This window comes from Chelonus insularis, unplaced genomic scaffold, assembly GCF_013357705.1.
Source record: "Chelonus insularis isolate UGA/USDA-ARS -01 unplaced genomic scaffold, ASM1335770v1 contig_397_pilon, whole genome shotgun sequence".
In the NCBI taxonomy this organism is placed as follows: domain Eukaryota; kingdom Metazoa; phylum Arthropoda; class Insecta; order Hymenoptera; family Braconidae; genus Chelonus; species Chelonus insularis.
The window spans coordinates 44,295-69,079 of record NW_023276552.1 but is presented as its reverse complement, the minus strand read 5'-3'; the positions used below and the strand labels follow the sequence as shown (position 1 = coordinate 69,079).

General features: G+C 31.3%; 7 protein-coding genes across 8 annotated transcripts; 4 read left to right on the top strand and 3 right to left on the bottom strand.

The window, feature by feature from the left end:
- The first annotated feature begins 15 nt into the window (after positions 1-15).
- Positions 16-7,132, top strand: nsl1 (non-specific lethal 1). The gene is made up of 11 exons (XM_035084797.1): positions 16-211; positions 1,879-1,989; positions 2,090-2,483; positions 2,562-3,913; positions 4,594-5,532; positions 5,780-5,887; positions 5,959-6,034; positions 6,158-6,317; positions 6,452-6,669; positions 6,743-6,880; positions 6,986-7,132. Exons 3-11 carry the CDS (start codon positions 2,283-2,285, stop codon positions 7,130-7,132), a joined length of 3,339 nt encoding a protein of 1,112 aa, XP_034940688.1. The 5' UTR covers positions 16-211; positions 1,879-1,989; positions 2,090-2,282.
- A 971-nt stretch (positions 7,133-8,103) lies between these two features.
- LOC118067831 (DNA polymerase delta subunit 2-like) lies at positions 8,104-9,894 on the bottom strand. Its single transcript, XM_035084800.1, has 4 exons — positions 9,560-9,894; positions 9,167-9,474; positions 8,353-9,091; positions 8,104-8,290 (listed from the first exon to the last, which is right to left on the bottom strand). The coding sequence occupies exons 1-4, from the start codon at positions 9,768-9,770 to the stop codon at positions 8,169-8,171; spliced, it is 1,380 nt and encodes a 459-aa protein (XP_034940691.1). The 5' UTR covers positions 9,771-9,894; the 3' UTR covers positions 8,104-8,168.
- Positions 9,895-9,991: 97 nt separating this feature from the next.
- Positions 9,992-13,745, top strand: MICU1 (Mitochondrial calcium uptake 1). Its single transcript, XM_035084799.1, has 9 exons — positions 9,992-10,288; positions 10,492-10,737; positions 10,832-10,988; positions 11,146-11,305; positions 12,071-12,108; positions 12,173-12,287; positions 12,361-12,638; positions 12,719-13,061; positions 13,129-13,745. The coding sequence occupies exons 2-9, from the start codon at positions 10,508-10,510 to the stop codon at positions 13,275-13,277; spliced, it is 1,470 nt and encodes a 489-aa protein (XP_034940690.1). The 5' UTR covers positions 9,992-10,288; positions 10,492-10,507; the 3' UTR covers positions 13,278-13,745.
- On the top strand, positions 13,529-14,409 carry LOC118067832 (uncharacterized). Its single transcript, XM_035084801.1, has 3 exons — positions 13,529-13,658; positions 13,771-13,852; positions 13,943-14,409. Exons 1-3 carry the CDS (start codon positions 13,574-13,576, stop codon positions 14,124-14,126), a joined length of 351 nt encoding a protein of 116 aa, XP_034940692.1. The 5' UTR covers positions 13,529-13,573; the 3' UTR covers positions 14,127-14,409.
- LOC118067829 (recQ-mediated genome instability protein 1-like) lies at positions 14,163-16,817 on the bottom strand. Its single transcript, XM_035084798.1, has 8 exons — positions 16,581-16,817; positions 16,333-16,476; positions 16,034-16,237; positions 15,814-15,971; positions 15,031-15,721; positions 14,608-14,952; positions 14,419-14,514; positions 14,163-14,351 (listed from the first exon to the last, which is right to left on the bottom strand). Exons 1-8 carry the CDS (start codon positions 16,689-16,691, stop codon positions 14,250-14,252), a joined length of 1,851 nt encoding a protein of 616 aa, XP_034940689.1. The 5' UTR covers positions 16,692-16,817; the 3' UTR covers positions 14,163-14,249.
- Positions 16,818-16,975: 158 nt separating this feature from the next.
- On the bottom strand, positions 16,976-19,737 carry LOC118067770 (anillin-like). The gene is made up of 3 exons (XM_035084698.1): positions 19,599-19,737; positions 17,352-19,444; positions 16,976-17,276 (listed from the first exon to the last, which is right to left on the bottom strand). The coding sequence occupies exons 1-3, from the start codon at positions 19,626-19,628 to the stop codon at positions 17,126-17,128; spliced, it is 2,274 nt and encodes a 757-aa protein (XP_034940589.1). The 5' UTR covers positions 19,629-19,737; the 3' UTR covers positions 16,976-17,125.
- A 70-nt stretch (positions 19,738-19,807) lies between these two features.
- On the top strand, positions 19,808-24,691 carry Nup44A (nuclear pore complex protein Nup44A). Of its 2 annotated transcripts, XM_035084700.1 has the most exons (6): positions 19,906-20,034; positions 20,154-20,310; positions 20,532-20,793; positions 22,055-22,288; positions 22,392-22,679; positions 23,330-24,691. In XM_035084700.1, exons 1-6 carry the CDS (start codon positions 19,924-19,926, stop codon positions 23,502-23,504), a joined length of 1,227 nt encoding a protein of 408 aa, XP_034940591.1. In that variant the 5' UTR covers positions 19,906-19,923; the 3' UTR covers positions 23,505-24,691. The 2 variants fall into 2 exon arrangements, with proteins under 2 accessions (XP_034940590.1, XP_034940591.1); XM_035084699.1 differs by lacking the exon at positions 23,330-24,691 and having other exon boundaries at positions 19,808-20,034; positions 22,392-22,916.
- The last annotated feature ends 94 nt before the right edge of the window (positions 24,692-24,785 follow it).

Sequence of the window (24,785 nt, the reverse complement as noted above, 5' to 3'; positions counted from 1 at the left end):
GGGTACATCCGGCCATTGCGCCGCAGTATTGGTCGATCCCGCTTCGCCAACGGCGGAGTTAGAGGTTCTCCCATTACCCCTTGAGCACGTTCGTTAAATTTTCTTGGCAAATAATTAACACTACGGCGTCGTTGAATTTGATCAAGAAATAAGTCGATTGAATTGTGTTCATTGCAAAAAAATAGCCATTAAACATTTCAAAAGTGACGTGGTAAGCAAAATTCAAGTTCTTTCATGTCGCTGCGGAGAAAAGGAGCGCGGGGAAATACAGACAGAGAAAGATAGATTGATAAAGTCATTTGAGAAAGAGAGAAAATGACAGAACACTAGTGTTCATAAATGAGTGCGAGTGAAATAGGTAGAGAGAGCGTGAATAAAGAGGGAGCGAGAAGCATCGCAGCGCGTCAGGACTATACGAAAAGCAGCAGCGCGTCGTACGGAGCCGAAGCAAATACCCACGTTCAATTCCCACCGTGCGTGGTACATTACGTGTCCCCGTCGTGACCGCTTGGGTGTGACGGAATAGTTAGGCGTTTTTTCTTTTTTTTTTGTTAATTTTTAAAATGTATTTTGCTGGAATTTGACGAGTGTACCAAGTGGCTGAGCTGACCGATTGAAGAAAGAAGAGACAGGAAGTGAGAAGAAAATAATTTGTGATTCGTTTGGTGAACCCGTGGTAAGCGTGACGCGAGTGGCTAGGTGGTCTTTGGCTGCCTCATCGAAGCTCCCTCTTGTCCCGCGCCCGCGTGCGCAACGCGACGAGGAGGAGGAGGAAACGAAGCCGCGAGATCGTGTTGTGTGTGTGTGTGTTGTGCGAAAGAGATAGAATGAATTGACGACGACTTTAATACGTTATTGGATGTGAGAGAAACAAAGATAGAGAATGGAGAGAAAGAAACGACGAACAAGAGACTGAAAGAAAGGAATTGTAAGACGAAGAAGAAAGAAAGAGAGGATTCCGGGCGACCCGAAAAGGATCTGCACCGCTTGTTGAAGCTCGTGGCGTTTTTTTTACCGCCGCCATTTCTGCGAGACTCAACTGCTTTTAACGTCTTGCTCTAAACTTGCACATTTATGTTATCTTTGTATTTGAAGAAAGAAAAAAACAACGTTTATTAATGTCTAACGTTATCAAAACGTTATCCTAACCATAATGGGTACATTATCCTTTTTGTCTCTTGTTCATCGACCATCTCATCACCGCGCCCCTTGTCGTTGACGCTCTCCGTCGCGCTCGTCTACGTGGAAGCGCAAGAATCATATCTACACGTTGTTCAGAACTGCAAAATACTCATTAAGAGACTGTGAAATTGTCCTGTGTTGTCTATCATACTTGAACTTTTCATTTTTATTGTTTGATAATCTAAAGAATAGGAAAAACGTGCACGTGTGCCCGGGAAAAAGGGTTAAAATAATAGCCGGAGACCTGGTGAGCAACGTGATCTCTTTGTTAAAAAACAATTATACCGTCATACGTTCTATCGACCTCTTGAATCACGTGGTGATGCGCCAGTTTAGCTGTTATTGAGGAGAAAAAAGTCTTCTCTAAAAGCCAGCGACGCCCTGAAGAAGCCGGTTTTTTTATTCTCTCTCAACGACGAGAATTTCGCCACCCCTTGTCAGCTCAGTATGAACTTGCCTCCCCTTGCAAACTCCCTTTTCTCTCTTTCTCTCTTACATTCTATCTCGGCTTCTCGTTCACTCTCTACCACCCGGCACTCCCAGACAAAATGCTCTAGGTATTTTTTTTAAACGCCGTATGATGTTCGTCCTCTGATGATCCCTCTAGGTCTCCCCAAGATTGCAATACACTAGATTAATCAAGTTTAAACTAGTCAACATAATAAAACTAAAAAAAAATCATTTTTATGCCTACAGATCAAAGATCCGGCTGAGGAACGGAAGTCATTCGTGATTACACTTAGCTGTGTCGACGGAAGTATTTGTCAATAAACTCTAACTGATTTTTAACTAACTCAAGCTAAATTGGTAAGTTAAATACTGAAAATATTTAAATTAAATTCTTAAATATTATCTAATGAGTGAAATTCAAATATTTATTTTTTGTTTTTATTTATTTTTTTTGCAGAAGAACTATTTGAAATTTAAATAAAAATGATTCCAAAGACGTCTGTGAGGACTGTTGACACAACTTAAATAGATTATTTTATCAGCAAGATTATCATAAAAGTAATAGACTGAAGTAAGGTTTTAAGAAAATTTATTGGATCAAATAGTGAAAGAAGTAGCAGAGCGATACGAGGCTGTCGAGTGATGGATGAATGGGAGTAAGCACGGCGCCTGAGCAGCACAGGCGTGGGCGTCGGTGCCGGTGGGAGCCTCTGGATGTCGAGGCAGTGGCACCAGCTGCGTCAGTGGCAGTGATGGCCCCTGCTCTGACGGAAGGTGGTCCTCAAAAGCCTGACGACTTGCTTACCCCTTTACCGGCTAGTGGATTTCTTTCCCCAGAGCAGGCTGCACAGGTAAACATCATCAAAATGTTTATAAAAATATTACTTATTGATGAAAACAATGCTAAAGGTTTGTATTCATATTTGTAGGTTTGCCAGAATCGTGAGGTCCTGGCAAAGTTCGTAGTATCAGCGAACGTACAGCCAACGAAAATAGACGAACAGTGTCTGCGTGGTATTTCCAAAGAGCTTATTCGCGATGTCATCAATTCTAAATACTCAAATGGTCTCGATAGTTTGTCGATGTTCGCGAACGGATCTGACTTGATCACGCGAGAGCGAAAAAATCACAACGACGAGGCCAAGGAACTGGATTACGAGGAGGAGGCGTTGGTGGAGGAGGATTTTAGGACTGAGGAGTGTCCGGTAATGCCGGACAGTAGTGAACCCGAGTCTAGTGATATTATAATGAGTGAACCTTCTTCTAATGCTCAGAACGACGAGATGGGATTCTTGAAAGCCAGTGAAGATGTGCCTATGGGTGGCGTAAGTCTTCCAACAGACAAAGATCTCGCCCGAATAATGGAATTTAACCCTGAGTTACCAACTAATGTTGGAGACATAGGAAATGTTGTTGGTGACATTGTTGGCCAAAATGTTGAAGATATTCTTCAGGTAATCAGTTCAATAGAAGGTGGTGAAACCCCTATGGTAACCGGCGATGCAATTTTACCAAGTGGATCAACGGAATCTGGTGTCACTCCTGGTGTTGAAATGTTTCCCATGTCTGAAAGTTTCTCGTCGTTCGAGCGTGACCTTCTCAATGATGTTAATGATGTAATGAATTTAGTAAATGAAAATATAAATATGAATGAAAACATGGGAGAATCCTCAGAAGCGCAACGAGACATCAATTTGCGTATACAACAAGAGTCTGTTGAAGAGAAACATTTTGAGGTCGAGAGGCGTTGTGCTTTCCTTCTACGACGTCTTCGTAAGCTTCAAACAAGAATTATAGGTCGTCACATTGCCGAAGAAAATACAGGTGTTCTTGAATTAGCTCATCACAGTGTTAAAAAATATTTTCTCCAAGAACTTTCGAATATTTCACCGAAAGGAACTACTCCAAAAAACTTTCCGGAGATTGGAGGAACTCTTGATGCGTTTTTACAGAAGATTGAAAAATCGTGTGTGGCACAAAGTAATAGTGTGAATCGTCAACGTGTGTGTTGTCGATATTTTGGAGGCGGATCGCGTGATAATGCACTTGGTGGTAGTAGTAGTAGTAGTAGTGGATCTAACACCACACGACATCCATTGTTCGGAACAGCTCAGGTTAAAATTGATGGTGAAGAAGTTGAAAATGTTGCTGGTTCATTAGCCACACAATTGCATACGGTTGAGTCAAATCTTGACTCTGATTGCACGGCCTCCAGTAGCGGTGGAGAAAGCTGTGATGAAATGCAAACATTTAATAATCCTCATCAACAACAGTTACCTATGTAAGTATTCTCAAGACAATTTATTCAAATTTTTTCAAAAAATACCGTAAAAAAGCTTCTCATTCGACTTTACACACTTTTTTTACTGGTATTGCATCATCTCGATGACTCACAAATCCAAACCCCTTTTTGAAAAACATTCATAAGAGTCATACAAAGATTACATGCCTTACCGATTGGTACAATTATCTCTGATATTAAAATACTGTGATAATTCGTGTAGATCTAAATGTTAAAAATATGTTATCAATTATTTTTAACTCTTTAAGTGATTTTCAATCATCTATTATTTGCCGGTAGCTCGGAGACTATGTTTAATTTATTATCTTGCTTAAAATATTGATTAGTCATTTAATAACAGCTCTAAAGCAACTGATAACATTTCTTAATTATTATTAAACCAATAGAAAGAAAAAAAACTTTCGTAACTCAACTAATATAAGGGATAGTTTTATTTTACTTTTATTGATTTTTATGTTTAAATATAACTTTATTCGTATTTATTATTAAAGTAGTTACTCATTGTTTTCCAGATGTATTTCGGAATTCCAGTAATCGATTTTAAAAAATTTGGTCTAGCTCGATTCTGGATTCATTAAAAAATTTTAATAATAAAATTAACCAGTTAAAATATTGAAAAAAATTTTATAATTGATATAAAAAATTATATGTTGGAATAGATCAAAAAGAGCAGCTTGGAGATATGCTCAGGACAGAGCGGGTGTTGCGGCACGTTGGATGTGGTTGCAAGCACAAATATCCGATCTCGAGTATAAAATTCGTCAACATAATGATCTCCAGTGTTATACGAGAGCAAACAAAGGTTGCGTAGTGTTGGATAACCCTGAGACAGTGAATGGATATAGTGGAGTATTGCCAGGGTCGACAGGTCGTTACAACTCGTTAGAAAATGAACCTTCAGCAAGTAGAACTCGACCATTTGTTTCGGAAGTGTATAAAAAACGAAAACTTCTGCGAGTTGAAGGCTTACATGAAGTTTCAAAACGCGCAGCAAGGGCATCAACTATTAGATGCGATTGTGATCGTACTTTAGCATCATGTGCACTTTGTACTGGTCGAACGGATCCAATGCAACCTCAAGAACCTCTAGATCAACTTTCAATACCTGAAAGAATTGCTCTAGTTGATCCCTGCTATCATCCCGTACTATCTTTTCCCGATGAAGTTACTCATAGTACTCATTTTGATGCTATCATGAAATCCGTTGACTGGCAGCAGAAAATGTTGCGAGGTAGCGTTAGAATGTCTCGTGTTAAAGACAACAAAGAACCAATCGAAAGGAGAAAACAGCAAAATAAATTACCAGAACATAAGACCAAGTACACAACAAAGATTAAAAAATCATCATCGAGTTTGTTAACAGCAAGGATTAAAAGAAAAATGTTAAAAGGTAAAAGATTAATTCTTGCTCCTGGTAAACATTTACAAGGATTAAATAAAAAACGGGTAAATAAAGTGTCTCAACAAGCTGAAGATGATGAAGATGTTAGTGCACAATCGAGTTCCAGTAAACATTCATCTCCAGTGCCTTCACCATTACAGCAACCTACTACTACAGAGAAAGTTTTACCAAAAGAAAAGAGTTCCAATTCGCACATGTAAGTGAACTAAAAAATAAATTTCTTTTCAATTTTTATGACCATCTTTCTATTATCTATAGCTTTTTAACGATCGACTAACTCTCGTACTTATTTTAATTACAAAAAGTAGTTCAATATAACTAGAAAAAGTTATTTTTATTTACCTTAGAAAGTATCTAGTAATAAATATGTTTCTTTATTAAATATTCATGTTAATAATACAACAATTTATTCCAATAAACTAATGATTTCGTTTTTATTACAGACGGCTGAGACAAAATTCATATGATATTGACAACATTGTCATACCTTATAGTGTAGCAGCATCCACAAGATTGGAAAAACTTCAGTACAAAGAAATATTGACGCCAAAGTAAGTTGGAAAAATATTCACCATCAAAATACATCAATATAAGATTAATTATAATTAATTATTTATTCTAGGTGGAGGCTTTGTGAAGAATCAACTAAAGCAGACGTAAAAAATGGTGTCATGCATAGGCCTAGTCAAGATAGTGATGTAAGCTGATTTAAATCATGAATAATACCTAATTATTGACTCTTTACGTAATAAAAAATCAGTAAAGTTGTTGTTTTTCCCTTGTATAACAATACTTATTGATTTATTTCTGTATGTTCTCAGGTTGAAGATGTATCTGATGAAGCTGTTGCTTTAAGGCATGAGCGCAGTGAACGTGAAGAATATAAACGCTTCATGACCTACGTTAATATGGTTCCACAGAGTCGTATCCGGCATAATCGTCGGGCTGATAGTCGAGCTGATAGTGGTGCCAATACACCAGGTAGTTAATCGATTATTAAGTGTGCATAGTAAAACTAAACGTCTATCAGTGATATTAATTATTTAATTACTACTTATCATAATATAGTTGATAATGAAAGAAAAAATATGTTATAAAACTTTTTTTCTATCTAGATCCCATGTCGCCTCATCCTAGTGACATTAGTGGGGACGTTACTTCACCGATAACATCTCCACCTGCAACACCTATGAGTCACGATACTGATCACCACAATACTCTCGACAATAGTCATCGAAATTCTATTCATTATGCTATTCGTCGTCGTACTATTTCATCAAATAAAATTAAAGAAGAGATGAACAACTCCATTGCGGAAGAAGAAAAAAATGAGGTATATATTTTTTTATGAATAATTATTTAATTATATACTTGAATGAGTTATTAATATGATAAAAAAACAACAGGTTTTACCATATCAAGCAAGAACTTTTCCCTTATCTGAAGAAGTTTATGACAAAATGTTGGAAGTTATGCCAGATGGTCATTGGCAGTCGACAACATCAACTTTATGCTCAAGAATAACGGATAAAGTTGTTGAAGAGGTGGGTTGAAATTCATTTGCATAAAGTGAAACAAATGAAAAAATAGAAAATGGATAAAATAGAAGAAGAGGAAAGTTTGAATATGTTGAATTGGCATCATTTTAGGAAACTGCATTGGATTCACCTGAGTCAGATACTACAGAATCAGCGTATTGTGATGCTGATGGCGAGGACCCAAATGACCCAGAATGGACAGTCGGAGATGATCGAGATGCTGAAAAAGAACGAATACGTTTAACAGCCAAGAGATAGGAGATATTAATTATTATCGATTATCGTATGTCTAAAACAACCGTTACTAAACTATTAAAGCTAAAAGAAAAAAAAAACGATACCTGTCAATTGTTATATATACCTATGGGTAATGTGACATGCACCTTAAGTTCATAGTATTAATCTGTAAAGTGTATTATAAATATAAATTTTATAACTTCATTTAATCGCTTAAATTAATGAAAGAGAAGGAGGATAAAATATTACACCTCAATCGGCTTATTTTTCTTGACGTAATGTGTTTAAAAAAAATCAACAATTGCTGTTCATATATATATATATATAAATATAAAAAAGAAAATACCAATGTTACATTTATGACATTTAGTGTCTTCTCTTTTCATTATTAATGTAATAAAATTTAATACGTTTAGAGAACACTCATCACACATACATACACATGAACATAGTTTATATATATATACATACACGTAAAATTTTATTTTTCACTTTTGTTTTTATTATTAACATTATTTCCCACCTTTTCATCATTTTTTGTTTAAAACTACATATAGTGATTGAATATTGTTCTCATTACGTCTTTAGAATCTCAGTCACTGATTTCATTAGTTATTTTTTTGTACAAATGATGTATTTATATATTTCGGACGATTCATAAATTTAGAATAAACTAAAAAAAAAAAAGTGCCAAACGAAATCGTATATCCATTATTCATTTGTACTCGATTTTATTGCATATTTATCTATAATTAATATTTACTAATTATTTACTTCAGTTTATATTAATTTTTTATGTCATCCATATGGTTTCTTTTTCTAAGCTTTGTTCGATAGTTACGTTACGCAAGCGGACAAAGTATATTTACTACAACTGATGTGAGAACACATTGATCTATGATAAGACACTTATCTCTTTTGTTTTTCATATATTTTTTGTCTAACATATCGATTCAATGACTTCATTTGCTGTTTAAAAATACTTGAAACAATTTTTATTTTAAAATGTGTAAAAATATATTTCGTATATAAAGCACATTAACATTACAATGAAATATTACTGAGTAACTCCAAATGATATTGGTGTAACACTAAGAGTATTCAAATCTACAAGAACAGCTGTAGAAGTTTTAGAGAACTTGGGAATACATACAAGTCTGACCGTTTGTCCTTCAGGACCTAAAAATGGAATGAATTAATGAAAAAAAAGTCAAACTTATTTAATGTTAATATTTACTTGCCTTTAAATAATTTAGTTTCGAATCGTTGCATATTTCCCACGAAATAAATGTCTGGGCATTCATGCATAACTAAAAGGTCTTCTTCATTGTAGGGATGTGATGGAAGAGTGTCCGGTGCAGTAGGACAGAATTGACGCCAATTAAGAGTCCTTTCAAGCCATTCGATAGGGGTGACTTCAGTTTCTCCACTCACTCGTAAAATATCTTCAATTGGCTGACCACTTGATCCACAAACGAATCGATTTCCAATCATTCCCATCCATGGATTACCGACACCCTTGATGTTTTCGAATTTACGGGATTCTCGTAACATCAAAGGATGAATCGGTTTTTGAGGTACCATTACATTCGTCGGATCATATTGACCAGGCATTAAAGTAATACAACAATCATTTCCCAATTGGCTTAAAAATTTATCCAGTTGAGTTACTGCCGCTGATATTTCTCGTGCTATTGCCGTCTCTTGTGCTCTAGCTTCCATTAATCCTTTACTTATTCGAATATCATCTTCCGCAGATTTAATACTATTTCCAGCTATTAAAAGATTTACGACCGATGCAGCATTTTCTTGAGCATCTACTGTTCCTGCCATTCCACTCAACCATTCAATCAATAGTTCAATGGATAGAGTATTCGTATTCGTAGCAAAATCGAGACTAGAAAGCAATAAAAGCTTTCCTGGTAATGGAGTAAGTTCATTTTGCTGTAATGGACACCCTGGAAAGCACCAGTCTTCCACCTAGAATTTAAATGAATAACAATAATGAAATATAAAATTCAATGTTTTTAGATATATTTAAAAATTTTCCATTACTTCAAATGATCCATCGCTTGTTGTTTTTCCTAATACTGCACATACAACTCCAGTCACGATTTCAGAAATATTTACTTTATCACCAATAATCTTAATTCGCAGGATTTCATCCTCCAGGTATGCCACATCTTTTTCACTATCATAACAAGTACGTTTCTCTGGAATGTTGGTTGAGTCTTGAGTTTCTTCATTTAAATCACGAAGAATTGATGGTTTCCACATTTGATGTTTAAATAAGGTTCCAATAACAATACATTGTTGATTTTCAAAATTTTCTAGCTCTGGCAGTTTCAATATTTGAACATTATCTAAACAAAGTAAAAATTTTTTTAATCTCGATGCTCCTTAAAGATAAAACATATCATTTAATAATATTAATGACAAAATAATTACTCCATTTTTTCGAAGCTTTTTCAGCTAGAATAGGTCGCAATTTTTGAAGCCTACTCAAATACACATGGAAGAATTGTTTAGAAAAATCTTTAGATTTCGGTACAAAACTGACACTTAGATCTTTGTGTTCGATAGCTTTTCTTTCGAAAGACGGAACACAATTATTTTTTTCTAAAGGAAATTTATCGGAATAACGTTCTATTACTGGCATTGTAAAGATAAAAGAATCTCAATTGTTCGACAAATTCTATAAAAAACTTCTCTTCCAATTTTTTATTGATAAAAAGGTTATTGTTTGCAGGATTTACGCGCGTAAACGAACATTTCCACGCTACCTCCCCCTGTCGGTAGTTTTCATGACTATTTTAAAGTCAACATGTCTACCGCATGATGGCGTCATGTGAACGTTTCCACAGTGGTGCTCAACTCGAAAGAATTTGTAGCCAAGCCATTGTATTTGTGCCTGTTACCAAAAAAAAAATGATAAAAATAAACGAAATAAAACGTATAAAGTAGGGCGGAGCAATTAATATGACGTAGAAATGAAAATGTGTATAAAGTTTAAACAAATTTGAAAAAACATACAAGTGAAAGGGTAATCAGAGTGGATAAATAAGCTTTTTTAATCATACACAGTGAATTGTGAATTTATTGAAGAATTCAGTATCACCTAGAAATTTCTTCTAAATCAAATCTAAATACTATAAATAAATTTATTCTCCTAAGTCAGTAAGTTAATGAGTTAATTTTATTATTGAAACATTACTTAAGAAATCTAAAATTATTTTCAACTTATTCAAACCAAAAATTAACATATTTTTATTTATGTGATTATTTTTAATAAATAAAAAAAATTAATATTTTCTCTTTGCTCCTTTTGGAATTCAAAACATTACTTTCGTTCGAACAGTTAAGACCACTGTTATTTTTAGAATAAAAGGCAGCAAGATGTTGTTAAACAGAAGATACGCAATTTTTGCGACAAATATCATAAAAATGGAAACAAGTAGAAGAGCCCGAGTTTTAAAACCAAACCAAAATCAACCATTAATGGTTCAACAAGTTCGGAAATTCAAAAATTTCGGCCATGGCGATAATGAAAGAATACCTTCTCATTATACAAAACATGTGGGGTTTCTCACAATATGCCTTATTGCTTGTTTTCTAGATTGGAGATAGTAAGTAATTAATAATTTTTAAGTTAAATTTGTAACTTGAGTAGACAAACAATGATTTGGTAGATAATTATGTATGCAAATAAATTTTTTTTAGCCTTAAAATGAAGTTTTTTCCAAGAGTTGATGCTGCAGAAATGTTAACCGAAGAATCTGATGATAATGAATCGAATTCTTCAGTAGATCATGTTGAATCTGGAGAACATAAAAAAAAGAAAAAGAAAAAACAAAAAGTTGGATTTCGAGATCGAAAGGTGAATAAAGAGAATTATTTCACTTAGTTTATTGAAATCACAGATTATCTGATCGTAAATAATAATTCATATAATAATTTTCTTCTATTGGCATATTTATTATTACGCATTCATTTATCATTGTTTTTTTTCCATTAAAAACATTTATTTAATTTAGATAATTGAGTATGAAAATAGGATGAGGGCATATTCTACTCCAGACAAAATTTTTCGTTATTTCGCGACAGTCAAGGTTACGAGTTTGGAAGGTACAGAAATCTACATGACTCCAGATGATTTCTTAAGAGCCATTACTCCTGGCATGCAACAACCAGATGGTAAATTTTTTAAAAATAAAAATCAGTCAAGATCTTTATAAATAATTCTCTATAACGATAAACTTTTGTGAATAATAACCAAGTGTGATTAACTACTTCCAACTTGCAATCTTATAGTTTTACACCCGTATTGTAATTATGCTAAATATTTATTGTAAAGGCTAGTTAATTGTTAGTCGTCATCATTATTCATTAACAATTTCACTTACTAACTTGTGTGATATTTTAAATAATGTTTATAATTTTGTGGTTACCTTTGGTAATTTATTTGCATGCACTAACACATGGATTTCAACTTGAACCTTATTAACCAAGATAATCGAGTATGAAAATCGAATACGTCATTACTCAACGCCAGATAAAGTATTTCGGTATTTTGCAACTCTCCAAGTAACTGTTAATGATACTCATGAGATATTTATGACGCCTGATGACTTCTTGAGGTCAATGACACCCGGTGTTAAACAACCTGAGGGTAATTTGTCCGTATCCATGATTTTTCTATTTTATATTATTTATTCTGTGATACAGCTATTGTAAATATATTTGCATGTGAACCTTGACCAAAATGCAATCCTTTTCCTTTTTTATTTGACATACCAAGAATGATTATTTTTTTTTATATTGAAGTATTTAAATATTCTCTGAATAGAGTATTGTATGTCATTGAAAGCTTTTTAGTATTTGAATTAATTTTATATCAAATGTTTCTGTATGTAAAATTAATTTAAACAAATATAATATTATAATTTTATTTCTCTGTAGGTTTGGGTTTAGATCAATACAAAAAATTTGATCCGAAGGTAAATAACGAAATAACTTTGAAGCAAATTTAAAGTCACTCATTTAAATTTTATTACTTTGCAGAATATTCACAATAAATTAGATTTGGAATTGGATGAAGATAGTATTTTCTACAAACTTGGCAGTGCAGGTCTTATATCTTTTTCAGACTATATTTTCTTGCTCACAGTGTTATCAAGTAAGATTAATAATCAATATTATTATAAATAGATTTAATATAAAAGCTGCTCATTTAATTATTGAAATTGTAGCTTCGAAAAGACATTTTGAGATTGCTTTTCGCATGTTCGACTTTAATGGAGATGGAGATGTTGATTCAGAAGAATTTAGCAAAGTAGCAACATTAATTAGACAACAAACAAGCATTGGAAATCGTCATCGTGATCATGCAAGCACTGGTAATACTTATAAAGGTGTAAACTCAGCTTTGACTACATATTTTTTTGGACCGAACATGGAAAATAAATTAACAATAGAAAAATTCCTCGATTTTCAAGAACAACTCCAAAAAGAAATATTGAACCTTGAAGTAAATAATATTCAGTTTTAATTCTCTATTTTTACTTTTACTATGACATTGTTAATTTATTCATTCTTTTACATTTTTAGTTTGAACGTCGCAATCCCGATACTAATGGAAACATTAGTGAAATAGATTTTACCGAATTACTGTTGGCATACGCTGGTTATCCTGAGCATAAAAAGACAAAAATGATAAAGAGAGTGAAGAAAACATTTAAAGAAAATGCGAAAGGAGTAAACAAAGATGATTATTTGAAATTCTTCCACTTCTTAAATAATATAAATGATGTTGATACTGCATTGACATTTTACCATATCGCAGGAGCTTCGATTGATCAAGCTACTCTGAAGCATGTTGCTAAAACGGTTGCTCATGTAGATTTAAGTGATCATGTTATTCAAGTTGTTTATACAATCTTCGATGAGAATAGTAAGTTGATGATTTTTTACAAATTGAACCAATTTTCATAATTATTAAATAATAAATATTTTTACAGTGGATGGACAACTCAGTAATCGCGAATTTGTTGCTGTAATGAAAAATCGAGTATTACGAGGCTTGGAAAAACCTAAAGATACTGGATTTATTAAACTCTTGCAGTCAATGATGAAATGCGCTAAAAATAGCTATTCATTTGATAAATAATTTCATAATATTTTTTCCTTTTATTGTGCATTTGATCATTTTATGTATATTTAAAATATCATTACACGTAATAATTTATAAATGTAATAATAGTTTTGTGTATTAAAATATAAATAACACTTTCTGAACAATTATTTTCACTAATGAAAGTTAGCATACTTTCTGAAGCGTAACTGAATAAAGAAAGTGCCCAAAAAAAATATTGACATTGGCTTGGCTGTGAATTCAAGTCTCTAGAGTTTTTAATCAGTTTGTAAGTTAACAGATTAATAGTAAAGTTTATTCGTTGAGTTAATATGGATCTGTTGAAGTTATTAGTCATGATCTCTTTTGTATTAAATGTTTGCTGTATAACTGGTGAATGTTCTGCAAGAGTTAAAGGTTTTAATTTAGAAAATTAAATATATTGGTGTCGTTAATGTCATTTAATATTAATCAACTGAGTCATAAATAAAATGTTTAAAATTATATGTTGGTTTTTTTATTTATTTAGATGTAAAACATATGTATCGCAGACACATGAATGATGATTTACCACTTAGGGAACGAATTATAAAAAACAAACAATATTTCCAGTGAGTTTTATGTTAAGTATAAAATTTATAGAATAAATTTAACTTTCAATTACTCTAAATAAAATATATGGTTGATATCATCTTTTGTAGAGATATTTATGTTGAACAACCATCACCAATGAAAATATCATTTGGCCATGTTTTTGAAGATCCTAGGCAATGGGAGCAACGTTTTGAAACTCAAGACATGGAAAATAAAAGATTTCAAGGCAAAGTACGATGGGGTACTGAAGATGGCAATTATGTTGAACACTATTGGGATTTAAATCATTAAAAACCGGTTAAATAAAATAATAATATCATTTAGAAGTTTTTTCATGAAATAATGTATTTATTGGATAAAAATATTTTTTACTTTACATGAATACTTTGTTGAACTTTATTATTTTAAGTGAGATTACGGAATCTGAACGATTCTTGCTTTTGATCCATTGGGTAATAACTCAAGATGCAATAAACCATCCAATTTACTAATCGTTGCTTCAGCTTTACGTAATGCCTGTAATATAAAATCCGATGAATTTTCAAATAAAAAATAATAAAAAAAATTTCATTCAGTTTAATACCGTTCTCAATTCTTGTTCAACTCCTGGATCAGTCTTAATTAATTTCTTTCGTCTAGAAAATTCTATAACTGATAATCCAACTATTTTCTCTAGTACCTGCAAATAATTACATTATCATAAATAATTAAATTAACCTACTTATGATGATATTGAATGAAGGATTAAAAGATTAAATTGATAAATATTTACCTGAGAAGAAAAGCAGATGTCAATACTTCCGCTATCATCGGAGATAGTTCCTTCTAAATACCAATTTTGTTCTTTTTTTTCAAGTTTTTTCATTGATTTAACTGTTCCTTTTATTATTTTGATTATCGACTTATCAACTGGCATAAGTTTTAGAATGTCTTTTATAGAGTCGTATTTTTTTTGCAATGGTTGAGAACTTGGCTTATCTGGTGTATCAGTCTTTGTAATAAAAGCGGTAATTTTTTGATTATTTCCGGAATCAAATTTGGAAGATTCCGGTTTACGTACAGATTTAGGAGTCTTCGCTGGTGATGGTGTATTTTGAACAAAAGTTGGTTTTGCTATCTAAAAATAATAAGCCCATTTGAAAAGAATAATCAATCATAAATATTCATCAATAATAATAAATTGAATAATAATTACTGGTAGTTTATTGTTCAATGAACCTGATGATGAATTGGGTGCATTTGTAGCCTTTCTATCATTATGAGAAAAAACTGCTGTTGGTTTTACATTTGTTTCACTTGCTTTCTTAACAGTATTTAATGCTTGAGTAATTTTGTCTTTAGAGAATGTGTTAGAATTTGATAATGCATTAGGGGTAGTCTTTTTTGGCATTACTTCCCGATCATTATTTGTATTGTTTGAATAATTACATTTTTCTTTCATTGCTGAAGCAATTTCGAAATCTTCCATTTCTAATTCAATTGGAAAATCTGGATCAAAATTAAAATCATCCATTATTTCCTCATCATTTTGTTCTGTAATTTTATCATCTAATTGATCATTTTCCCTATCTTGATCAATTACAGTAAAATTGGTCTCATCAATCATCTGAATTAGCTCATCATCTTCATCTATTTCGGTTTTTTTTTCTGGTATTGAATCAAAGCATACTGGAAGACTATTGAGCATCATACTATCACGTTTTTTATCTTTACTTGTCATACTGATGTTTTTATTAGTGGGTTTTTTATTGTTATCAACATTTTCGATTTTATCTAGCTCGTCTAAGTCAATATCCATGAATTCATCATCAAATTCCTCCTTATGTTTTTTATCTTCATCAGTAGCAATATTATCTTGATAAGGATCAGGATTTTCAACAAGATCTCTGTTTCAAGAAATAAAGTTATTTACCGCAATAATTATTTTGTCATAATTAATAAAATAAGCTAGTAACTAAATTCAATACACTAAACTTACAGAGCTCTAGCTAAAACATTTTCTGTTGCATTCTTGATCAATAAATTTTCTACTTCTCCTCCGATTTCACAGCAGTTTTTTTCATGCAATAAAAACACACCTCTTCTACAAGTAACTGGTCCTTTAATCATTATTTTTAAACCAGGTAATATTAGATCCTACATAAAACAAAGTATTTAAGAATAACATCAAGAATATTATGTTCCCATAATTGACTTACTTTTAAGAATTTAATTGGTTGATATTCGATAGCTGTAACATCCTGAATCCCATCAGTTAAATATAAGTTCATCATCCGTTTTCCTTTTGGTTCCCAAGGAGCATTTTTATCAGTTTCATTAACTTGAGTATTTTCATTAGTTGCATTTCGAATTTTTTCTAATTGTTTATATTTCGATGTTGATATATCGTATCCTTTTTCAATCTATAAATGACAACAACCACAATTGGTATATTTTCATAATTATGAGATAAAAATAATTACTGACAATTTATGTGAAAATAAATAATAAACTTTACTTGTAATATATATGTTCCTGACAAAGTAGTAAGTTTTTGTTGACTCAAATTTTTAGGTAAACATCCATTTTCGTTATTTATTTCCCTCAAGTCACTTAACTGCCACTGAGATATTACAAATGCTAATATTTCAGCGTTTGTTGCCTACATGATCAATAAATTAATTTTTTTCCATAATAACATTAATTGATGATCACTTGGATTTATGTTAAAATAATAAAATAAAAACTGCATTTAAATAAACTTACATCGCTGTGCTCAGATTGGTAATAATCAACACAGTCTCTTAACCAGGTGTCATTTACAGAATAAAATTGTGTAGTTAATTCTTTTTTTATAATTTTCCACGTGTCAACCATTCTCTTTATCAATATTTATTATAATAATATATATTAATGATTAAATACGTATGCTAAAACAGTCAATTTGTTATTTATCGTTTCATTTCTGACATTTAATTAAATGTAAACATGCACTCATGCTAAGAGGTTAGGAAATAGTAGGGTGAACTCCAATTAGAGAATTTTTAAAATTCAGCCTATGCCAACCATTGAATTTATGATAGTTCTTTATTGTGAAAAAATATAGTTAAGACATTAATTATAAACTATTACGAAAGCAAAAAGAACTATACTATGCATTTCATATGTTCATCAAAACAATGTGGAAATTAATTAATTTCGTTATCAAATTATTGTTGATAATTAAATGAAAATAGTTAATTTTCAATCGAATACAATAAAAAAAAAAATATATCATGACAAAATCATTCAAATATATATAAAAGTGATTTCTATAGTTCAGAAACCATGGGTGGTGAAGTAGGGGGATGGATAACTCGTAACGTACTTGTAAAATTCCATTCTCGCAAAATAGATAATATATGATTCAGTTTTGACATCCAATCAACAAGTTCTCGTGTACTGTCAAAAGATAAAAGATGCCTAAAAAAGTATCAATCAATTAATTTAGTTGATATTAACTAAAAAAGAATAATGTAGAAAATAGAGAAACCATACTTGATAATTGTAAAAGATTGATGACATTCCATCATCAAATTATTTGTATCATCAGGATGTTGAACTCTTAATGTTTCAATAAGAAGGGTTCTCGGTTTGGCACATAGCGATCTGTGAGCAGGAGATATCTGTTCAGAGACACAATGCATCAAATTGATTACCATCATTGGCATTTTATTTTCTTGATCTTCAGGATAATTCCAAAACAGTAGTGTATGGCTTTTCAAAATACACCATCTTCTATTCCAAGCTATAAGACCACCACACTCATTTCCCTGAGTTACAAAGCCTTGATGTTCAATGCTATAGTGAAGATTACAATTCAACTCAAGGTCAATAGTACCTAAAAGAATTGAATCTGGTGGAACTTCTTCTAAAGGCCATGGAGATGATAATGATAAATCACGAAGATAAAATTCTGTATATCCTGTAACTTTAAAAGATGAAGATAAAACAACTGGACCTGTTCTTGGTGTCGTCGGACGTTCAACTCTTTTCAATAGTTTTTTAGGAGTGGGACAAGTAATATTTTTTGTCTCTTCTTCCAGGTGATACTTAATTTCATGACCATAAGGAATTCCAGTGGTCAGTCTTAATACATATATTTCTATTACTACCTTAAAATTAGGAGTAAGATTATCCATAACACATCCAAATTCTGGAAAGTCTAAAGTATAGCTATTGATAGGACAAGGTACTGCAGAACTTGCCCATACAGTTGTTCCTTCAATAATAGTAGCTAAATACCATTCCTGAATTTCTCCTGGTTCAGGTTCTCGGTATAAACATTTTTTAAGAGTCAATCTAATATTTCTTATGCTCACTTTGGCACATCTATAAGTGGAATTTTCTATATTGTATACTCTTTTATCATCTACATAACTCAGAGATTTAAGTTTATTAAGTAACACTCGTCTTCTTAGTTCAGCAACTAAGAGAAATCGTTGTGACTCTACTTCTTCAGTACTTGCCATAAATTCTTTTAATGATTGGCATAATTCTAATGCTTTACTCGTTTGATTTATGATAGTCTGTTGAATTTGAACTTTTGTAAGGAGATCTTTAGCTTGTTCTCTTTTGGATTCATCTTTTGGTAGAGAGTAATCAAATTGGTCTGTGGGATTCTGTATGACTCTTTCTCTAATCATTGCAGTTCGAAGTCTTCTTTTAATTCGTTGGGATAATGATCGATAAAATTTAGTTGTACGATCAAAAGTTCTATCAAGAGCTTGATTATCTTGTTGTTGAGGTACAACACATTCATCTCTTGCTCCTCGACCATAACGAATTAATAATTGTTTAATTTTTCTGTAAAGAGGTGTTGGAATCTCTGAGATGGAATCAGAAACATTCAAACGAGGATTTGATACATCTTGAGCGTTTCCATTAGATATTGTACTTTTACACAATAGCTCAGGTTCTACAGGATTATGTAAAAAATTTTCAATTCCAGTAGGACATTTTATTATAATTGGCCGGCCTACTAGTTGTTCTTGTGTCATTGGACTATTTTCAATAGTAATTGGTGAAATAGTGCATTCTACCTGAGGCGAATTTTGATTACTGTTAGCTTTATTTACATTTTTAGGAGATCCTTTTCTTGTTGATTCCAAATTTGGTTTTCCAACACGACGTGGAGGTTTAGGTGGTGTCTGAAAAATTTCTTCTGGATTTTTAGGGATGAGTTTACGAAAATTCTCATTATCTTTATTATCATCAATAAGATGTGGAGAAGGTTCGAACTTGATGTCAGCTAAGATTGGATAAATTCGACTACACATTTTGATGACCTCTCGAGTATTGAGAGTTGGAGTTTCCTGAATTCCTAGTGCTGCTATGTCTACATTCAGGTCATCGATCGTTGCCGGGAGCGAAGTTATTACAGACTCGTTGTTTCCTTCCGTTTCAATCTTCATTGTCTTGACATTGGATTGTGGATTTGTTGGAGCCTTTGAATTACCATCGTTTCTTTGCTGGCCTGATTTATCATCGATAGCACAAAGTATGTTATATTTCCTCTTCAAATGATCATTGCTGTCTGCTGTTCCTGCACTGTAATAATTTATACGGTTGGAGGCACGTCTTAACATACGCTGAAAAAAAAATTTCATTTGAAATCAATTTAAAAATAATTCATTTGTATTCTTCTAAAATGATAACGTGAAATGTAACAATAAATTTCACCAATAAAATATTTAAGAAATTAATCATCAAAATCAATTGTATTTTTAATCAAAATTTACTTACGCCAGTAAAAGAGCTTGAATTATTCGCCATTAATATTACTCTAATTTATTTTACATACGAAGATTTCGATAGAATGGAGACAAATCATAGAAACAATCATGGAGACAACTGAAACGTAAACAATGCAGGTCAATGAAATAATACAATCATTCCGTTCAAATGTAAACAGATTCTATTTCTGTACTTTTATTTTCCCGCCTTTCTTTTAATTATACCCCAGCGCTCCACTTAACTCTTAACCTCAACTACGGAGTGCTCTCAATCGGGGTCTCAATGTTTACTTTCATTTCTTGACAATTAATTAACAAAATAAATCATTATCACAATGTTTGAAGCTCATAATTTATATGCTGAACATAAGGATTTAATTCATGACATTGCATATGACTATTATGGACAGCGAATGGCAACATGTTCTAGTGACCAGTTTGTTAAGGTTAGAGCTGTTTATATACTTATTGTAAACATCAACAATGATTGATTATTGATTTAATATAATGATATTAAAAATTTATTATAAAAATTTAATTTTTCATTTAAATATTATGCTTTTAGGTCTGGGATGAAGATGAACATGGAAATTGGCGGTTATCAGCATCCTGGAAAGCTCACAGTGGTTCCGTGTGGAAAGTAACTTGGGCACATCCCGAATTTGGTCAAGTTTTAGCCACATGTTCTTTTGATCGTACTGCTTCAGTTTGGGAAGAAATTGGTAGATTTCTTATTATTTCCATCATTTTTAAACATTAATTATCAATTCCAAATAATACTTTAATTTCAAAAAAGCTGATAGAAAATCTTTTTTTTTTTTTTTAATAACTAACAAACAATTAAACAATTTAAATATTAAATTAATTTTAGTGTGATTAATTTAATTAGTTCAAGATAATAATTAATTATTAGTTATTATTTATTAATTAATTTCTTTTATAGTAGGAGGAAGTGCAGGTCCTGGAGAGCGTGGTATGCGCCATTGGATTAGACGTACAAATTTAGTGGACTCCAGAACATCTGTCACTGATGTAAAGTTTGGTCCAAAGACATTAGGATTGGTTTTAGCAACTTGCAGTGCAGATGGAGTTATTAGAATATATGAAGCTCCAGATGTAATGAACTTGAGTCAGTGGACACTTCAACATGATATTAATTGTAAGCTTGCGTGTAGCTGTATATCATGGAACCCCTCATTGTCAAGGTATGCTACGATTTATGATCAGATTTAGAAGAAACACTATGAATCATTAAAACATAAATTAATCATTTAATCAATTAAGTATAGAATTGGAACAATTTCTTCACAAAATTCGTGAACTATATTCGTAATATTTTTTTCAAAAAATTAATCTCTATCACTGGCATCGAAAATTACTGTAAATACATAAATCAATGTCCCCTTCGTTTTCATCGCTACATTTACCCCACATTCTCGCTGGCCTTTTTGAAACTGATATATCGTTTAAATATTCCACGAACACAATAGTAACATTTAATTTATTTTTCATTATTTATGAATCGGTTTTTAATTTTCACTTCAAAAATGATATAATTTTTAAATTTTTTGTTAAATTGCTATTTTTGATTAAAGATATTACCGGTAATAATTACTTTATTTTTTATATTAATCCAACAGTGTATTAAATATAATACAGCTTCATGTTGAATAATTAAAATAATCATTCCATTATCTAAATCAGTGGAGGGTATATTTAACTTCTCTATACGCGAGAAATTAATACATTAATAATAAATACTAGCATTGAAGTGGAGCTTAAATTGAATTGGCTGTGCCATAAATAATACTTACATAGTATTGTTAGATCTTAAATCAAGATTGGGTTAAGTTCCAAAGAAACATATAAATAATATCGGTAAAAACAAATTGACTAACAGTAATCATGTTATTTAATACACAAATTTTAATAATATAAAAATACTTCGACCTACATTTTCAATATAATTGCGTGTTCTAGGGCATAAAAAATTTAACATTACCTTGGAACAACTATTAGTAATTTAAAGCTTATAATCTGATGAAAAAAATTAAATTTAATTATGGTAAAATTATTTTAAATTATAAAAATAAAATCATTTCTGGTTATTTCACTTTTTTGCATTTTGCTATTCATTAAATTTACTCTTAATGATTAACTTTCCGTAGACTGAACTTACTTCAGTTGCTCTACTACTTTGAAATATTTTTAAAAGTTTTTAACTCGTTGAATACTCCAAAGCTCACTTGAAAGAGTTGCATAAGAGAACCTTTTTAATATTCTTCAAAATAGAATTAAATGTCCAGTTGGGAAAGAATATTTTCTTCGAAATAAAAAAATCTTTAATGTTTAATAAAGTTATAAACGGATGGGTTTATGAATATTACACATAAAAATATTACCTTCATAATCGATCAGTTGGAAAATTTGAAAAAAAAAATGTAACAACTTTGTAAACTTTTGCAGATTGCATCCACCAATGATTGCAGTTGGAAGTGATGATACAAATCCTTCGGTTGGTGGTAAAGTGTTCATTTACGAATACTCGGAAAATAGCAGACGGTGGACAAGAACAGAAACTCTATCTAACGTTGTTGAGCCCGTTCACGACATTGCGTTCTCACCAAACTTGGGAAGAACTTATCACACATTAGCAATCGCTACCAAAGACGTGCGAATAATTACTTTAAAACCAATTCAGTAAGTACTTTAAATGGAATAAATTTCCTACCATGTGAATAAGATAAATATGATTACCTGAAGTGTACATTTTTTTTTACTACTATTTTTAATTTTTTTACAGAGATACAGCACAAAATGGCCTTTCACGTTTTGAGATAACGACAGCAGCACAATTTGATGATCATTATTGTACAGTTTGGCGTGTCTGTTGGAATATAATGGGGACAATTTTAGCAAGTTCTGGGGATGATGGATGCGTACGATTGTGGAAAGATAATTACATTAATAACTGGAAATGCGTTGCAGTACTGAAAGGCGATGGTACTTCAACTTTAAGTGCTGAAGTATCGCAGAACGCCACACCACCAGGACAATCAACAGGCACACAATTACCATTATCAACCACCAGGTATTATAAATTGGGATCTATTAGTCATCCGAATCAAGTTCCTTGGCACTAAATTTGTACAACTTAATTTTTTATACGTTTTTTTTTTCTTCTAATGTATATCATTTGAAATACACAAATAAATATATTGTAGTGGAATTCCATTGAATGGCAATTATGTAATCGTGATTAAGTTGTAAAAATTGATATTTTAATATTTTTTCTGTAACTTACATAACAATAAATATTTTTTGTTGATTTTGGAGTTTTTCTTCAATTATCACCTTTTGCAGCGAAGAAACAATAAATTTTGAACATATTTTTTTTTTGGCTTCAACTTATTGTTGAAATATTTTAATAGTGTTTATTTATTTTACAAAATATAAATTTACTGACGGTCAGCTTATTTAGTATAATTTATTTTACAGAGACAAATAAAATATTTAATGGTTTACATGCAAGTAAAAATCATAAACTGTGATATTTGTTGAATAATATAAATATTAAACGATGAGTTAAAACTATGAGAAAAAGTATGTTTCAAGTAAACATATGAATATGAAAAATTTTAATTATGTATGGTGACTGTATTTTATTTCTCTCTAAGATGCAAAATTAATGTTTTCCCTTTTAAAATATTTTCTACATGTTCGCTTATTCTCTATTTTCAGGACAGTAGCTATTGCAACAATGTCCGCTGAGAAATCCGTCGTAAGTGTTCCATCAATGAATAAATGGCAAACACCTGTGATAAAAGGAAGATTTAGTAAGACTGTTTGGTTGGGTAATCCGAGTGAATCGTTGCCACCACCACCAATCCCAGAATATTCCCAAGTAAAAAAATAATACTCGTTTAACTGACTACATTCTAATTATTTAACTGGTACGAAAATTCCTACATATTATCAAATTGAATGGAAGTATTTTCAATTTAGACATTCTCACAGTAAATTTATCCTGTTATTGAAATAGCAATGAAATAACCAATCACAGAGAAAATATTTGAAATTGTTTGAGCGAGAATTTTTGTATCAACAAAACTTTCATGACTCAGTACACTTTTTCAACAGTATTAAATCATTGAATAAAAACGATTATTTATTTTAAAATATTTACAATGTAAAAAAACAATATTATGCAAGTAATTAGGGATACATCGAGTAATGCTAAGCTTAGGACACGAGGTTGAATATTATTTACCATTAGACTATGTCGTTTGATGAATCATTACTTTTGTCATTTTTATTGTATTTCTTTGTTCAATCTTTAATTTGTTTAGTATATAAGATGTATAGGCAGTAAGTCAACAGATTGGTGCTCGGGTGCACTCTTATCTTTTAATTTATCGAGAGCTTTTCTCTCAGTATTGTTCATTTATCTCGTTTGAAATCAACACCCTATATATTTACATTTATTCTATTGACATCATTGATTCATTTTTAATTATTATCTTTAATTATTCGAGTAAAAAAAAGCCTCAATTTTTCAGGATTATTTATTTCTTTATATATAGTTAGACGGGATGCTCATTTTTTCTCATCATTTTCTTTATCACTTCGTACATATTTTTCACTATTTGTTTTTCTAACTTATAGGAGCTTGGGAAAATGTTTATAAAAAGATGTTTTCTAGCTACAAATACGATAAAGACTTAATTAAAATACGTATTTTATATAAAATCGTACCGCTTTGCATTGCGATTTATCTAGAGATTTTCATCATACAATTTTTTTTCTTTCATTTATCAATGCATAAAGACAAATGTGATGATGAATTTTTGTGATGAATCTACTGGTGGTAGTAACAATGATCAGATTAAAATTGTTTGCTTTTTGTATTACTATTATGAATTCTTATTTATTTATTTATTAATGATTAGTTAAAAATGTTTAACATCAACAATTGTTACTACCACGTTACACTTTATATATTTAAACTATTGATAAGAAAATTCTTTACTATCTATTATATTGTTAAGTCACAATAAATGCAAATTTATTATAAATCACATTTTGGGGGAAAATTTATCAATTTAGAATTTAATTTTGTTATTTAATTAATTAACATCAATTTTAAATGATTTCGAAAACATGATACTTAAATAACTGAATAATGGTGAACATGAAA